This window comes from Stegodyphus dumicola, chromosome 4 (genome assembly GCF_044657685.1).
Source record: "Stegodyphus dumicola isolate Sdum_Otavi_A_Nest chromosome 4, ASM4465768v1".
Lineage (NCBI taxonomy): Eukaryota > Metazoa > Arthropoda > Arachnida > Araneae > Eresidae > Stegodyphus > Stegodyphus dumicola.
Window position 1 is genome coordinate 245414047 of NC_140771.1, and position 18124 is coordinate 245432170.

Genomic DNA, 18124 nt, shown 5'->3' on the forward strand with positions numbered 1-18124 from the left:
ATTATTCTACTCACCAATCACTGGGTTTCGAGGACTGATGTCGTGAGATGAACTGCTAAGTTTCTACTATTTTTGATTTAAATTTCCATGTAAGTTTGCTGCGGGTAGAACTGCTTATAAGCATTTTCATGTCATTAAAATGTGGCTTGCTCCAAGATTCGACACATTATAACTTCATGTTTAAGAGTTGCCGAGATTAATATTTGCCGTATGATTATTACTTTAGCTTACGTATGTTTATGACCTTAGTTTACATACATTTATTATCTTAATTTGCATATGCTTATTACTTTAGTTTTTTTTAGTATCATTAATATTAGGTATGTTTACTTAATTTTTTGGTACTACTTGATTTTCACTGCCTCTGTTATCAAAATGGCGTCGAGATTATCATTAAGTTAAAACACTCACATATAGTTTGTGGCTGCCATACTTCTGCGACTGCTTTTAATACAGCATCATAAAAATTATCTTTCCCACAGAATTTCCATCACATGAATTCTGAAAGATACGACTGTAGACGATGTCGAGCCATTACCCCTTTATTTTTTGTTTCGCCATTTAACCCAGCCCCACAATGTTTCCACATTTTGGGTGTGAGCACCCATTGTTGGAGCATGACTGTAACGAGCCTTTTCGAGCTTGTCTCTTTTATGGTTTCACAGAGTTTTTCCTAGGGGGGGGGGAAGCACATAAAAGTACGCAGGTGGCAAAAATCAGGGATGGCTGGACTCTTGGGATATCACGACTAAATATTTTAAATTCATTAAATTCATTGTAAATACTTGTCATATGTAAGTACTTAGTGAATATAAAATAAATATTTTATTAATCATTGAGCGTTTTTTTAATTTTGGGGATGGCAATCCTAGGAAAGTATGCGTGCAGCCAATAAATAGCCTAGGAGCGGCAATTCTAGGAAAGTACGTGGGCAGCCAATGGCCTAAGAATGGCCCTGTAGGTTCACCAACAATTTGAATATATTGTTGATCTTTCCACTACGTGGTCTACAGTTGTTAATATTTGTGTACTTGCTTCGTGATTTGGAACCTTAATAACAAAGCACTCACCACTTTCATGGCATAACCAAATATCCACTATTGTGGAAGTATCCTGCCAGCACTAGTTTTTTGGTGCAAACACAATCTTGTCAATTTCAGCTATACTATTATATTTACTTATTATTATTACTATTATTAAGCTATTTTATTGTATTTATTTTTTATTGTTGGATTCATTTCAGATATAGTATCGCACTAAATATTTGTTACCAATTATTATTATTATTGTATCTTTTATTGTCATTTATTCTGCAATTTCAGCAAACAAAATTCGAAAGTGAAAGTGTTTATGGTTGCCCTTCGTTTCGCTACTGTGTTTTACATGACTTGGCAGTTCATCATGGGCCTGTGAAAATCAAGTAAAACCAGTTTTTTAGCATCTTCATTACGAGCTGCATTAACTTGTATTATAGTTGATGGACACCATTTTGAGCATATACTGAAAAATAAGTTGAATTTCCCCCCCCCCTGACTTATTTTCTGTGTTAGCTTCTCCCTGCTCTAATCCTAACACCACACTATATTAAAAAAATATTTGTTTTAGGGTACTCATAAAGTTCATTTCAAAAATTCAGAAATAAAAAAAAAGTATTTAAAATCATGCTGAGACTCTATAAAATGATAGTATGACATCCAAAACTAACACTGATATTTGTAATAAAATAATGTTACTTACATGTTCTTTTCGCATCACCAAATGAGCTTTCTTAGATACTCCATTAAAGAGAACTTTTATATCTCCAACACCTCGCACATTTCCCTCTCTTGACGTATAACAAAACAGCGCTGCTGGTTCACAAAAAATAACTTCTTCACTCTCTTTCTCAGGTTTACCAGTCTATAACAATTGCAAAATAGAAAACGTAAATGTATAAAAATATTTAAAGGGAACGCACTCTTTAAATACCTTTAAAAAATGACAATTAAAATGAAACTATTACCTTTAAATACCATTAAAAATGAAACCTTTAAAAAATGAAAATGAAAATATTGCCTTTAAATACCATTAAAAATGAAACCTTTAAAAAATGACAATTAAAATGAAACTATTACCTTTAATTATATAACTCATGCTAAAAACTTTTGAAATGGTTCAGGTTATTTTACAATTAAATAAGATATTATTATAACTTGAAGAAGAATAAATGATTATTAATGCTTGCAGGCTGTTTGCCATTTCTTAACAATTTTTTTAATTGAACAATTTTACTAGAGATATACCTCTTTTCTTTGGTGTAGATTATTTGGTAATACCTCGCTTTTAAAAATAATTTCGAACTAGTCCATCAGTTGTTTGGATATCTGTTCCTGATTGTCCAGTTGTTACCAGACCCTTTGAAGAATGTACATGGATTTATTGGCTAAGCATAATCAAAGAGTGACCATGCCACCTCTAACAGCAGTTGTCACTACATGGCATAGCATACACATAGTATGGCCTGGTACCATTAATTTCTACCTATTTGAGAGTCAAAGCAAGACAGAATCATCAATATATAAATTAAAAAACAGCTGCAGGTTCCAACATAGTATTCACAGACAAGTCAAGACTTGTGCTCGAATTTGACAACAAACATGAAAGGATCTAGAGGAACATGGAATAAATCCAATATTCCTAAATACTAAATGCCTTCGGAATTGGATGTACAGTGACATAGGGTAAATTTCCTTTGAGCTATGACACTGAATGCATCATCTTTACGAGAAGCATAGCAATGATTCAAAGGTTACAGGATGAGGTCCTTATCCTTTTGACTGTAATCCACACAGAACAAACCTGAGTACCTTCAGAATGAACACACAAGGAATGGTCACCATATTAACACAATAATAACTGCATCGAAAATCTTGGGGATGTTCTTGGACATACTATCTTTTCTCATGTGCCTACCTTCTCTAACTATTTTTTTAAACTCTATTACAGAAATTGTAATTAAGATATATATTACATTTGTATATAGCATTCTTCTAACATAGGTGTTTTGACACAGAAATTGGACTTTTACTGAAATAATATACCAATATTTTTCCATATTTTCGATTCTATCACTCAAATTATGCTTAGATATTAAACTTTGTAATTTTTTATGAGAAATCTATGGAGGAATTAAAAAATTTATCTTGCCGCAATTTTTTTCAGTTTGCGCCAAGAATAATTCACCAATGCTAATGCACTTAATGAATTTCTTAAATTATAGCAGCCTATTTTTTTTTCTTTTTTTCACTGTACATGAGCAGGAAAATGGTCATCTTTCATACTTTCAAATAATCTTAACAAAATGTGTAAACCACATTTGGCGTTATTATCACTTCTAACAAATAAGCCAAATTTCAAAATCTGCCAATATGTAAATTTGCATATATAATAGGAAATTTTGAATAAAGAACTCCAATTCTTTTGCAGGTATGCTTAGAAATACATCTACTTTAAGACAATGGTAAAATATATGTTTTAATTCAATTTTTTTTCGAAAAAATTATTAAAACTATTTAAAAATAAAAATTTTTAAAAATAAATTATAAAAAATGGATGAATTTTATTTGGAATGAACCTAAATTTCGAAATATGAAAGGAATAATCAAATAAGTTATATTTTAGAAAAGAGATATTAATAAATATAAACCAAATTCAATTAAAATGGAGCAGCTAAAATTTTGAGAGCTTACTTTTTAAAAACTACTCGTGCCATTTTTACAAAACTTCCCACTTTGCCATAATTTGAGTCGTAGAATCTAAACGTTTTTTCAAATACATAAAACCAAAAACGTTCTTGTCGTTTTGGACAGTCAGAAAGAGAAAGGTAATAAAACTCAGGAGTCTTGCTTGGACACACAGAAGTCCGCGAGGGCCTTTTCGAGGTCTGGCCGGTTGTTGAAGGATTTCACACGAAGATGGTTGTTCAGGGAATGGAAAAGGTGGTAGTCTGTTTGTGTGGAGTCTGAGAAGCATGGTGGATGGGGTAGTGTCTCCCAGCCCAGTCGCTGGATGGCATCCCTGGCCTCTTCAACCACATGCGGCCTCACAATGCCATGGAGGAGGACTGACCAATGCCTGACCCTTTATGCATCAGTCCCTGATACACACGTTTCAGCTGCTGCAAGTACAAGTCTGCCGTGATGTGTATTGGCAAGAGCTCATATTGCACCACTTGGCAAATAGTCCAGCAGATATAGAACATGAATGTGAGTGGACAGAAGGTCTTGCAGTGTGACGCACTGGGTCCCATGGTGACAACCAATGTATGGAACACTTAGGTCTGTCGTAATGGACACACCTTTCATCGTTGGTGAATACTCCATCAAATATGTATGCATTGCAGTGCCGAGTAAGCAATGACAAAGAGGCAGTGACGTGCTGTTGCTTGTTTGCATCGGGATTCTGAGCGCTGGCGTGCTGTGGGGCGCATTGAAACAGGACAGTTGATCACAGATGTTGCTCTTTTCTTCGGCGTTCATCATTCTGTAACTTCACGCTTATGGTTCTGTAACTTCACGCTTAAACAATTCCAAACCACACAGACAGTTGTCCGAACGGCCGTAGCCGCTCGCCCAGGGGTTACAACCCCCTGCGGAAGATCGACATATTGCTATTGTAGCCAAGTGGAATCGCTGAGCGACCTCCACACGTGTGACATCTATGATTACAGTGTCCATTGGTAAGGCGATATCTGCAGCTACTGTACGCCGAAGATTACATATAAGTGGACTGTACGCCCGGGTACCTCGAGTTTGTATTCCTCTATTTGTCCAAACAAGAGGGGCACGATTACAGTAGTGCCGGGAACCTATCAATTGGAATGTGTCTGACTGGGGCAATGTCATGTTTACTGATGAGTCAAGATTTGCTCTGGAGCCAGATGACAAGCGTATATAGATATGGCATGAACAACGAACATGCAATCAGTTCGAAAACATCACCGAACATTACACATTCCGAGGCGGAAGCATTACGGTTTTGGCAGGGATTTCAATAGGATACCGCACCATACCTGCACATCCCTAAACGGGGTTTTTTGACGGCTGTCCGGTATCAAGATGAAGTCCTAGAACCCATTGTAAGATTGTACACTGCAGCAGTTGACCCTACTTTTGTCTTAATGGACGATACCACACGTCCCCATAGAGCTGACATCGTCAATGACTACCTGGAGAGTGAAGGGATTGCGCGTATGGCGTGGCCAGCATATTCGCTCGACCTTAATACCATTGAAAATCTTTGGGATGCTCTCAGTCGTGCTGCATCTTCACGTTTCCCACTTTCAGCCACTCTTATTGAGCTGGAAACTGCTCTACAAGAGGACTGGCGATAATTCTGCAGTGGTTGGACCACCTAATTGAAAGCATGGTCACAAGGTATAAACCTTGTATACAGATGAGGGGGGATCACATACCATATTAATGTCCTCTTTTTTTTCCTTTTATGCTGTTTATTTTCACTTTATACATACATGCTTTATACATGCTGTTTATATACACTTTACACTTTAAGTCTCCAGTATGTCATTATCTGATAACTTACAAAAATTTAATATTGTTTTCATTTCTGTATATAATTACTAATTTTGTTTTATGCACAAATACATATGCTACTTTCCTGCCGAATTTTGTGTCAATCAAATCAGTATTTGTTGATTTTTTTGCATTTTACATCTTCGTGCTTAACTTTTGGAAGTGAGAGTACTAAACACCATCTAAGGACATACACATTACCTTAAACTGATCAGAGCTTTCATCAAATGCTTCAAATGGCACTCTTTTTTCAAATATGAAGTCACCTTCCTCACTTTCTTCATTTGAATTATGCTCATTCGTTTCAAATTCCAAAACTACATGATTATTTTCGGCTTCTAATGGACTAGAAGTTTTCTGAGATATCACAGAATTTTCTCTTTTCTGCATTGTGCTGTCTGAAACTTTAATTTTTGTGAGATCCTTATCTTCTGACTTCTGTTCAGTAGGAGCTACATAAAAATATACATTGTTTTTTCACAATCATTTGCAATCATTGTTTTTATAAGACAACAAGTTTTCAAACATTAAAATAGGTTTCTATTACAAAAATAATTTTTTTTAAAGTTGAAAACAATAAGAAAAATTACAGATCAACATAACAATTACATTCAATAATATACACATGAATTGTATAAAAATAGAGACTTGTATAAAAATGCACCATATTCAACATATATTTTCTTTCAGTTATTGTTTCAATGGATATTAACTTCTCTATAAAATATCATGGAACCAAAATGCCAAAACCGTTGACATATTTCAATTTCAGGGGAATATTACGATACCTGTGCAACTTTCTTTCAAACATTTCAGGAAGGACGCAGATCTAAGACTTGTATTTACAGAGTTCATAGCCACATTTTAGTTAAAAAAATAAGCACCTACAAGCACTTTTCAAGCACATTTTAAGAAAAAAAATAAGCACCTGCCTAATTACATCATACACAACTGCATAACCTTAAAAATTAGACTTGTAATTTAAAATATGAGAAATTAAGTACTTATTAAGAGAGAATAAGCATTACCTCAACCATGGAAAATAATTACTTTTTTTTGTTTTTAATTTTAAATAATAGTTCAATTTACAGAACTAGTTTACAATGAGAGGAAAAAAAAAACTATGAAGAACTAAACTATATTATAACGTTGCGCGCCTCTAACTAGCACGCAACCAAGAGGTGACTGTGAAAGCTTGTATAAACCACAGAGTCTTATAAAGGGTCTAAGTCCCTTTTTATTCAACGTACTAATTTACAATTACGTCCTCTTGACGCTTACAAACTTTGCCAACTAGGCAGTCAAAATAAAATAATAACCTGAAAAGAAAATAAAGACAAGATTCTAACTACGAGGCTCTCTAAAATAACTAACTCACCGCGTTTTACAAATACCGCAGCTAATTCAGCAGACTTGAAGCTCACTGGAACAATTGCAACTACTTCCCGCCAAGCACATAGGCCGCAACGCGGGGTTCTTTAATTCTCGATTTCTACCTCCGCGCTCGCGAAGTAAGAATAACTCTCTCTCTCACCGAACTTGTTTCCTTCTATTTAAATCATACTACTTCCGCTGATAATTTGAATGCTTGCGCGTTCTACTCAAATTTACATATTCTGGCATTGGCAGTTCCAGGGGAAAGTAAGGCTTGACAGGAAAGATAGTTTAAACTTAAAATAAATGTTAGTTAAAATAAATATAAACCCTACATTTGCCGCTGCCAGAATTTGGAAAACTTGGAAGCAGGTCCTACAAACGACCTGTTGTAAGTTTATCTAATTCTGAACTAACTGGCGAAAGCCTCGTTTACACAAAAAAAATCTTATGTAACAATTAAAATTCTGTTCGTCGTTACAAAGCTTTCTTCTTACAGCAACTTTTCCTGGACTTCATCAATCAATCTTGGTCTTTCCTTCCAGCATCTGGAAGGAATAAGTATCAGTATCTTTCTACATACATTATAATTTACACTTTCTTGACACAATAAATTTTTGTTTTTAACGATTCGTTTTTCTTAGTTATTGCTTACTTCACATTCATTCAATTTTTCAAGCATTAATTTAACTTTACCCTGGCTCTCCACCGTGTGTGGTGTCAAACGGGAATATTCGTGTTTTAGTCTTACAACACTTCCCCTAACCACCATGATTTGTTAGAATTCAACAACCAAATAGACACACCTTACTCGACATTCTACAACTCAATGAGCTACTTTAACAGTCTTAAAAATTCAAATGTAGGTGGAGAACCCTACAAAACACATTCATTCTAGCTTCCCCCTCATTCATCTTTAAACATGCAGGCTTTCGCTCTAAAGCATGACTTTACAGTTTAATACTTAAATTTTGACTTCATTGCTTTTAAGCATTCACTTTTAGCATCTAGAATTTTATGCTTCTAGACTAAATTCTACTTTTACATAACATGCAAGTATTTACATACATTTACAAAAGTTTAATACATATGCTTTTTACAATTTACCATAAAATGAATAAGAGAAAATAAATTTTTACTTTACTCATTCTTCGCCAAGCTGGCGGCACTGGAACTAAAATCCTTATTAGTACAAGAATACGAAGTTATTTTTATCTCCGGCCAAATTTTGGCTTTAACATAACAAAATTAGTCTTTCGACCAACAGAAAATGCTTGTTTTTAGCTTTTACACTTAAAGAAAATAATACTTTTGCCTTAGCTAAATAAAGTAAAACAAAACTAAGTCTCAACCGAGACATATTGACTTTCGTCAAAACATAGAACTTCGTACTTATGCATAACATTTCGGAACAAAAGAGAAAAATATTTATAGAAGGTTTTAACTTATCTTTGAGTTTTCGATGCTTGAAACTCCGTCATCCGTTTTTGACAAAATTGATCCCAAGTCAGAGGTGTCATGGATGTCAATCTTCTCCTTATTGATCTCCGATTGGCGTCCCCGTTGTTCTTTCTTTTGCGTCCTCTACATGCTGGCCTCTTGACGGAGTAATCGTCTGGTTGTTGGTTTTTGCGTTTCTGCCTGGGACGGCTGGTCTTGACGTCCTCCGGTCTGGAGTCCTTCTTGAATTTCTTCTGTTCGTCGTATTTTTGTGCTTCCTGTTGGCGTTTCAGTTTCCGGAACGGCGGCCTTTGCTGGCACCTGACTCTGTGGCCGTGTGCGCGTTCTCCTTGATGTGTAATTTCTCCTGCCATCTTTTGTAGGTGGTGTTTTCGTCTTTACCACGGTTTCTTTACCCGGTTCATCTGTATTTTTGTTTTTCTTAAACGCCGGAGTTTGAAAATCCTTTTTTCTTTTTGATACCGACGTCCGGGTTGTAGAAGTGCTAGGTCTCTCTTCAGTTCTCCGTTTCTTGGGTGGTGGAATAGTTGTTGCAGTCTCTGGCCCTTCTATTTCGTTTAGACTTGACTCCTGCAAGAAACTTTTAAGGATTTCAAAATCATTTGGATTATAGTATTTCTTCACCTGGTCGGGACTTGCTTTACAGATTTCCCCTCTCTCGTTTTTAAGATATAAGACTACTCCTTTGATTTCCTGAATTACATAGGGGCCTTCAAACTTTGGAGCTAGCTTTGCCATAAAATTATCTGGGGCACTTGATAAAGAAAATTTCCGTTTCAATACTTTATCCCCAACTTTAAAATCTGCTTCACGGCGTTTTTTATCATAATAAATTTTCTGCCTATTTCTTGCCGTATCCGAGGTTTTAAGCGCCTGATCAATTAGTTTTTGCACGTCCTTTTGTCTAAATTCCTGCTCTCTTTGTTGCACAAAGAATAATTTATCTAAAGGCGTAATTAACTTTCTGCCTAAAAATAATTCTGCTGGAGTTTTTCCCGTAGTATCATGATGTGCCGTTCTTAAAGCATAAGCTAATTCATTTATGTAGCCATCCCAGCACTTGTGATGTGTGCTAACGTAACTGCGAATTATTTTTACAATGTTTTTATTAACTCTTTCTGCTATGTTAGCCTGTGGTCTATACGGAACCATTTTGATATGGCGTATATCAAGTCTATTGCATATGTTTTCAAATATTTGACTAATGAATTGTTTTCCGTTATCGCTAATGACTTTTATCGGTGCACCGTATTTTAAAATGTATCTGTGTAAGAATGCATCTGCGACTGTTTTGGCTGACGCACGTTTAAGTGGAACAATTTCTATCCATTTTGAAAAATGATCTACTATTACTAAAAGAAAACGATTTTTATTTAACTCGCTCTGGGGGAAGGGACCAAGGAGATCTATGCCTAAAATTTCATTCGGAAATGTAGCGCGAATGCTATTTAAGTACCCGGCCGGGCTGTAATTAATATCATTTATTAACTGACATTGATTGCAGGACCTGACATACGCCGTTACTATTTTGTATAATTGCGGGAAATATACCGCCTCGCGTACCCTTTTTAAAGTCTTTCTGACCCCGAGGTGGCCTGCTGTTTTTTTTTCGTGCAACTCCTTCAAAATGCTTAATCGAAGCGAGGCTGGGATGACTGGCTTACACTCAAGATTTTCGTTCGTTGTTTTCGTATAGAATAATAAATTATCTATTATTTCATAGTTTTTTGCTCTATTTCTTATCGCATCGTTATCTGTATGCTCAAAGCTTTCGGGGTCTTTTAAATAAGCATAGATATTTCCAAATTCAGGATCAGCTTTCAGTTCAGTAATAACCGTATCTCTAGAATCTAAAATTTTTGAAGTCAACACAGCGCATTTAAGTTCATTACCTTCATCGTCCAGTTTTATACGAGAAAGTGCGTCAGCTACATTGTTTTCCTTACCCGGTTTATATTTTATTGTGATATTATATTCTTGGAGTTTTAAAGCCCATCTTATTAACCTGGGCGTTAGGTTTTTTCCCGAGTAAAGTCTACCAACCGCCGCATGATCCGAAAAGACTGTTACTGGCGATTTGCCGAAATAAACTCGAAATTTGTGTACAGCCATTAATACGGCTAATGTTTCTCTTTCTGTAGCTGTATAATTCCTTTGTGTTTGATTCAATGTTTTACTAAAAAATGCCAGCGGATGGTTATTTTGCATAAGAACCGCACCCACCGCATAGTCTGATGCATCTGCCGCAATTTCCAGGTTTTCGTCCCCCTCAGGGAATTTTAAAACAGGGGCATTAATAAGCGCTTCTTTTAATCTTTCAAAAGCCGTGTTAGCTTCCGCTGTCCACGTAAATTTACTCTTTTTTCTTTTGATTACTAAGAGTGGTTCAACAATATTAGCGAAATCTTTTATGAAAGATCGATAGTAAGAACATAGTCCAAGGAAAGACGAAAGTTTCTTGGCGGTGTTGGGCGGTGGGAAATTCTTAATAGCTTTTATTTTTGAATCTTGCGTTTCTATACCCTTTTGCGAAATTTTATAACCGAGATATTTAAGTTCTTTAGTTGCGAACTTGCATTTTGAGGCGTTAATTGTAAGACCGGCCTCTTTTAATAATTTAAAAACTTGTTCGAGATCACTAATGTGTTGTTCCAACGTACTACTCGTTATAATTATATCATCTAGATAAATTAAAGTTGATTTTCCTAGGACAGGCTTTAGAACAATGTCCATAGCTCTCTGGAATGTTGATGGGGCCCCACACAACCCAAAAGGCATGCGTAAAAATGCATAAGTGCCCGATTTTGTTATAAACGCGGTTTTATGTATATCTTCGGGTCTCATAGCTATTTGATAGTAGCCAGACGTTAAGTCCAAAGTAGACATATATCTCGTCGATTTGATCTGTCTAATGATCTCGTCTATAACCGGCAAAGGGTAAACTGGGAATTTAGTTATGCTATTTAGTTTTCTATAATCGATAGCAAACCTCCAAGCCCTTCTATCCGAAGGAGGAAACTCGTTCTTTTTCCTACATAGTACGACTGGACTCGCGTATTCACTATTTATGGGCGTTATTATTTTATTCTTTAACATCTCCTGAATATGTTCTTCGATGATTACGTCTTTTTGTTTGTCATAGCGGTAAGGTTTAGTCCTACAAGGTTTTTCGGCATTTAATTGAATCTTGTGAGTCACGATCTGACAGTTTCCCGGTTTTTCTGAAAACAAATGAGAATAAACAAATGAGAAGAAAAATTACTCACCACTTGCTGTATTGCTTTACTTTCCTGGTCATTCAAATGGCTAAGGTCCAATTCAGGTGTCTCCACCGGTTCCACCACCCTCTGGTCCATCTCCAGCACCACGGAACTATCTTGAAAATTTAATTTGGCCCTCGCGGCCCTTAAAAAGTCCATACCTAAAATAAGAGAGTGTTGGAGGTGTTTCACCACAAAAATTAATACTTTGAGATTTTCCTCTTTTACCTGTACGTTTAATGCTACTTTCCCGATGCAGTGACATGTTTTTCCTTGTGCCGCTATAATTTCCGTATTTCTGGTTTTAAAGAGTCGTATCCTAAAAAAATTCTTTTTGAAGAACTTTTCACTCATGAAATTTCCTTCTGCCCCTGTATCGATGAGGGCTTCTACTGGTACATCGCCAACCAGGACTTGTATAATTGGTAGCTGTGAGTTTTTTACGATGACTGTATTTAGATGTCTATTTGAGGGTTTTTCTAAAACTTCCGGGGTCTGGACCCTCCCTTTCACAGGCCCCTCTAGTCGTTTAAAGCTTTTCTTTCAATCTGTGTCTTCTGGGTACGCGGATGCTTATTTTCAAATTTTCTTTTTGGGCCTTGCCCTTCAAGTTTCGATGCGTTAGCTTGATAGTTCTTTCCCCCATATGAGCGATTTCCATTTCTTGTTTCCTCCTTCCTTCTGGTACTTTGAGAATATGTTTCCCCTCTCGCTCTTTCCGCGATTCTGCGATTTTGAAACTTCACCGCCAATTCGAAAAGTTCCTGCAATGTGGTTGGGTTTCTAATTTCAAAGTAGTCTTGAACAGCGGGTAACAATCTTGGTAATATTATTTCAATAATCTCCGCATCGGGTTTTTTCCCATACAACATATCTGTTAGTTTGATTTTTCGTAAAATAAAGTCCGTCAATTGTGCTGTATCCCGTTGATAGAAACTATATAGCTCGGCTTCCAGCCGTGCGCGATCTTTCACTATGGGGAAGGCCTTTACTAACGATTTTTTGAAATTTTCAAATGTATACGTCGGGCTTCCAAATTCACCTATATTTTTCCACCATAGCGCGGCCTGTCCTCTTAGTGCTGATGTGGCGATGGCAACTTTTTGTCTTTCAGGCACAGGGTAGAGCTGAAAGTGGTTTTCTATACCTTCGAGAAATACCGCCACCGAATTTTTTCCGTCGAAATAGACGTTTGGCTTGATTGATGCTCTCAAATTCTGGACCAGGTATCCAAATCCTTCTAACTGCGTTGTCCTTTCTTGGTGTTGTCCAGCGGCTTCCATCCAATTTTCGGCCATTTCAGTTCGATAAGTGTTCGGGCGCCAATATAACGTTGCGTGCCTCTAACTAGCATGCAACCAAGAGGTGACTGTGAAAGCTTGTATAAACCACAGAGTCTTATAAAGGGTCTAAGTCACTTTTTATTCAACGTACTAATTTACAATTGCGTCCTCTTGACGCTTACAAACTTTGCCAACTAGGCGGTCAAAATAAAATAATAACCTGAAAAGAAAATAAAGACAAGATTCTAACTACGAGGCTCTCTAAAATAACTAACTCACCGCGTTTTACAAATACCGCAGCTAATTCAGCAGACTTGAAGCTCACTGGAACAATTGCAACTACTTCCCGCCAAGCACATAGGCCGCAACACGGGGTTCTTTAATTCTCGATTTCTACCTCCGCGCTCGCGAAGTAAGAATAACTCTCTCTCTCACCGAACTTGTTTCCTTCTATTTAAATCATACTACTTCCGCTGATAATTTGAATGCTTGCGCGTTCTACTCAAATTTACATATTCTGGCATTGGCAGTTCCAGGGGCTAAAGGCTTGACAGGAAAGATAGTTTAAACTTAAAATAAATGTTAGTTAAAATAAATATAAACCCTACAATATTACAAGATTTAATGATGAAATTTCAGTTCAAAATAGAGAAAATAAATAATAATAAGGCATATTTATTCTATTGGCTTGGAACTTAATAATAAATACAATTTATTTTTCCACTCATACTGATATTTAACTAATTTAAATCTAAATTCTGAACATTTTCTAAATTTTCATCGTATATCAGTTTTCTTTAACAGATAATGCAAGCAAAGTAATTTAAGTAAAAAAGAGGAACATTTCTGAAATCAGAAGACAGAAATTTGCTTCATGCAGTCATCCTTTCAACAGTAAAAGCTTAACTACCCGCATACTTGAAAATTGGCGAATATTCGGACAGTCGAGCGTAACTTGAAAAAGACGAGCGGAGGGGAGGATAGACTGTAGCCGTTCTTTAGATTTTTCTGCTAAAGAAATGCTTTTGACATTTCGATACGTGCATCATATAAAAACAAACCAACGGAACAGAAAAATATTCTGCTTTGCAAGCACAGTAAAACTCTTTTAAGTGTTCATAAACAAATCTCGGACCGAACATCAAAATTAATTATCTCTGCATAATATCGCAAACGTTATTGCGCAATACATGCACGGTAATTCTTCCCTACATGATATTACGCAATTGGATTCAACAGCTGCCGGTATTGGGAGAATAAAGAACTAAATAAAAGAAAAGAAAGAGACTTACCAATCTGGATATTTTTCATTCTAATTTTCAACAGACTGAGTTAAATTTCCGGAATAGAATCATTCTTCGCTTGGATTGGTAGACCGCAAAACTTTTAGTCCTATTCAATCCAGATTGGAAAGTGACGACAAAAAAAAAAAAAAAAAAGGTCCGTTGCTTGTTTTGCAGCGAACTGTAACAGTTTTAATATTCGAGATTTTGCGGAGAAAGGGGAGAACCTCCCAATCTTCGTAATGTATTGGCCAAAAAAATTAAATTATTTTGACTATTCGATTACTTTCCCTTTATTTAAGCCATTCCGAATATTATTCCTTAGAAAGCTAATCTGTGTTAAAACACAACCATTTTTGGAAGTTTACTATACTTCAGCAGTTACTGCAACTATGTTATTATAAACATTCATACATGTAAGATAAAAATGTATGAATCAGAATTATAATATAACTATAAACATTAATTCTTCCTCTCTATTCTAAAATCGTAATAACTTCTTTGCATTGCGTCATTTCTAGATCACTCTATGATCGGCGCAGCTCTGATGACGTAATCATTGGGAACTGAAATTGTCCTTGTAAACCAAAACTTTTCTCTTCGCGTGCCTCCATCTTGCATAACTACGCACTTCAGCTTTTGCCCTCTGCTCTGCTAAGATGTAATTTCGCTGGCTTGCTTCCTATCTCAACAATATCAAAAATGTAAATCTTCTCTGGAGAGGCACGACTAGAGTGCCAAGTGATTGTGGCCACAAATATCAATTGGAAATAAAAATGGAATTAAAACTGCCTCGACTGCCAAGTTCTTTAAATACTACGCAATCAAAATTCTTCAATATTGATCTAATCACGCATCTACACTGCTCCGTCTTTTTTCCTGTGCTTTCATTATGACAATTAAGCCGGTAGGATAGTTTCCTGCAGCCTGAAACCTCAATGGAAAATTTAGTTCAGCTCTTCAAATCATCGTTTTGTGATAAATCCAGGATAATGTGAAAGAAGTGAATCATCAAGTTTGTTTTTTCAGTGTTTAAAAAATAACAGATCATTCTTCTGCTGTGGTGCAAGTGCTTCAAAAAAAAAATAAAAAAAATAATAATAATAATCACGCATAGTGTTTACAGATTGAAAGTGATCTCTCGATAAATTGAGAAGTTCGAATGCCTAGTGAAAAGGAAATCATCAGTGAATTACCGTTTTAGGAATTACGCATTACAGCAGGTTCAAGATCGATCTGAGTTAGTGTTTGCAAGTATGTGCGACAGAAAATTACTTGCACTTCTGCTTTTTCAACAGCTCAAAAATTATTATATTCGTGTGAACCTAGCTCAGGAACTAAATTATTTAATGTGCTGCGAATTCTATAGTTTTCATTTCAACATTGGTTAAAATTTCTGCAATTTGTTTTGAGAAAATCTGAAATTCTTGTTCATTAATTTTTCTAATTTTTCATAAAATGTGTGTGAAGCTATTTAAATTATTCATAGGGAAGGATATTAAGATAAGTTTTTATGTTTTTGCAATTTTGTTGAGAATTTTGAATACGAATTTTATAATTATTCTAAAAATAAAGATGTTAAAAATAAGTGAAATTAGTACAGATAAGTAATATGAAATTATGGTAAATGCATGTTAAAATTTATGGGTTATTGTGTGTTAAGTATAGTATGCTGAGGGTGTACTGGTTTATTCAACAGAGGCCTGTAATTACCTCTGTACAGTTGTTCCTTTTACCCTCTTCATGCAAGATAATGTTGGAGGCTCTCATTTTAAGAATGCATGTAAATTTTTTATATTATTATTATTATTATATTTTTTTATTATGGAATGTATTAGTGCAGTTCTCAAAGGCCAGTTACCTTATGCAAGGAACGGAGGCCTTTTCAAGTAACTGCCTAGGCACCCTGGGCCACCAGTGCATAGAACACACTGGGTAGCTCAAGAGGACAGCCCTATTGATGGATATGTTTGTTTAGAAGTATTGCGAGGCTTCCAGTTTGGTAAAATCAGGAATTGTAAATGAAAGATGATAACGGTGAAACCATAAATTCTGAAAATCTTAATCCTATTATTTATGATGTTAAATTATAATTTATCAGTATGGAAATAAGTATCATAAATATTTATGTGCATTACATTTTATTATAAGCAATGATTATGTAAAATTTTATTTTGTGAGATTCTGCAATAACAAGAACCTTCCCTGAAGAATTATGATTATCTGAACTCTCAAACAAAAAGACTTTTGGACCGAAATGCTGAAAAATTCAATAGGACTCTAAAAATAAAAAATTTATTTAAAAAAAATTGATATTTATAAATTATACTTTACAGGACAAAAATTTTATGATTTATTTTTTTTTTAACGTTTGCTAGTGCTTTAACTCTTTCTCTTTAAAAAGGCTTCTCTGTCGCTGCGCCTTTTTCTTTTTGAAGGGGGGAAATATGTAAGATAAAAATGTATGAATCAGAATTATAATATAACTATAAACATTAATTCTTCCTCTCTATTCTAAAATCGTAATAACTTCTTTGCATTGCATCATTTCTAGATCACTCTATGATCGGCGCAGCTCTGATGACGTAATCATTGGGAACTGAAACTGTCCTTGTAAACCAAAACTTTTCTCTTCGCGTGCCTCCATCTTGCATAACTACGCACTTCAGCTTTTGCCCTCTGCTCTGCTAAGATGTAATTTCGCTGGCTTGCTTTCTATCTCAACAATATCAAAAATGTAAATCTTCTGTGGAGAGGCACGACTAGAGTGCCAAGTGATTGTGGCCACAAATATCAATTGGAAATAAAAATGGAATTAAAACTGCCTCGACTGCCAAGTTCTTTAAATACTACGCAATCAAAATTCTTCAATATTGATCTAATCACGCATCTACACTGCTCCGTCTTTTCCTTGTGCTTATAATATGACATACATATACTCATAAGCATAATGATCATAATAAACACGAATATGAAGTGACCAAGCGGAACGAGAATGCAAATTATTAAGATCTTGATAGAAATTCAAACGTGTGTAGTATTTGAGTGGGAGGAAAAGAACGCCGAATCTACCCAAATTTTCTACAGCTTTCGCAATTCTTTGACCAACAGAAAGACGGGCACCTGTCTGTACTCTTCGTGCACACCAAAGGTTATGTTAATGCAGAGAAAGGGGGAAAAACTATTTCCGGGAGTATGACTCACCATCTGACATTCCATATTAGGAAGAAAAGTTGTTTATTTATTTTCGGCTTTGGTACAGGGGAAAACTGCGTGTTCATAAAAAAAAAAAAAAAAAAAAAGCACTAAAAGCAAAAAATAAGCACTAAAAACAAAAAAATAAGGGCTTTAAAGAAAAAGTAAGCACCTATAAGGGCCTTTATATTTTCCTTTCAAATATAAGGACTTATAAGCACTTATAAGGACCGCTACGAGCCTTTGTTCATGAGGCCCACCTGTAAGAACTTGCAGAAGAAGACAATAAGATCAGTATGCAACCACTCAAGAGCTTTCTAAGAAGTTAGACATTAATGCCTTGTTTGTTAGGTACACTATACACTGCATAAACTTCACGTACAAGTTCAATTGCTGGGTGCCGCATGAACTGACTCAAGCAAATAAGGTGGGATATGTTCGGGAGTGCACTAATCTGCTCGAATATCCACGCAATGACAAAGAGGGTCGGTCTGCACCCGGTGAACACATTGGCAGAGTTGAAAAGCGCAATTTGACTAGCAAAAAGATTATGCTTGTATGGGTGGGATTGCTGTGGTATTATCCACAAAGAGTATCTGAGAAAAAGTAAAAATCGTCGAACACTCCAACTTTACTAAGAACGTCTTTTGGTGGAAAACTTTTTTACAGCTAGATACTTATATCAAATTTTATTTTGC

The 18124-nt window shown here is 35.6% G+C and overlaps 1 protein-coding gene across 11 annotated transcripts in view; it reads right to left on the bottom strand.

Moving 5' to 3' along the window:
- Positions 1-18124, bottom strand: part of LOC118201985 (uncharacterized) — a 156826-nt gene that overhangs the window by 30917 nt on the left and 107785 nt on the right. For all 11 annotated transcript variants that reach the window (XR_015040901.1, XR_015040902.1, XR_015040900.1 and 8 more), the window contains 2 exons: positions 5772-6022; positions 1738-1899 (listed from right to left, as the gene is read on the bottom strand). Coding sequence is in view for 4 of the 11 variants with exons in the window: in XM_085816170.1 (XP_085672296.1) it covers positions 1738-1899; positions 5772-6022 (413 nt within the window). In the remaining 7 variants the exon portion in view is untranslated. The remainder of the gene's footprint in view (positions 1-1737; positions 1900-5771; positions 6023-18124) is intronic.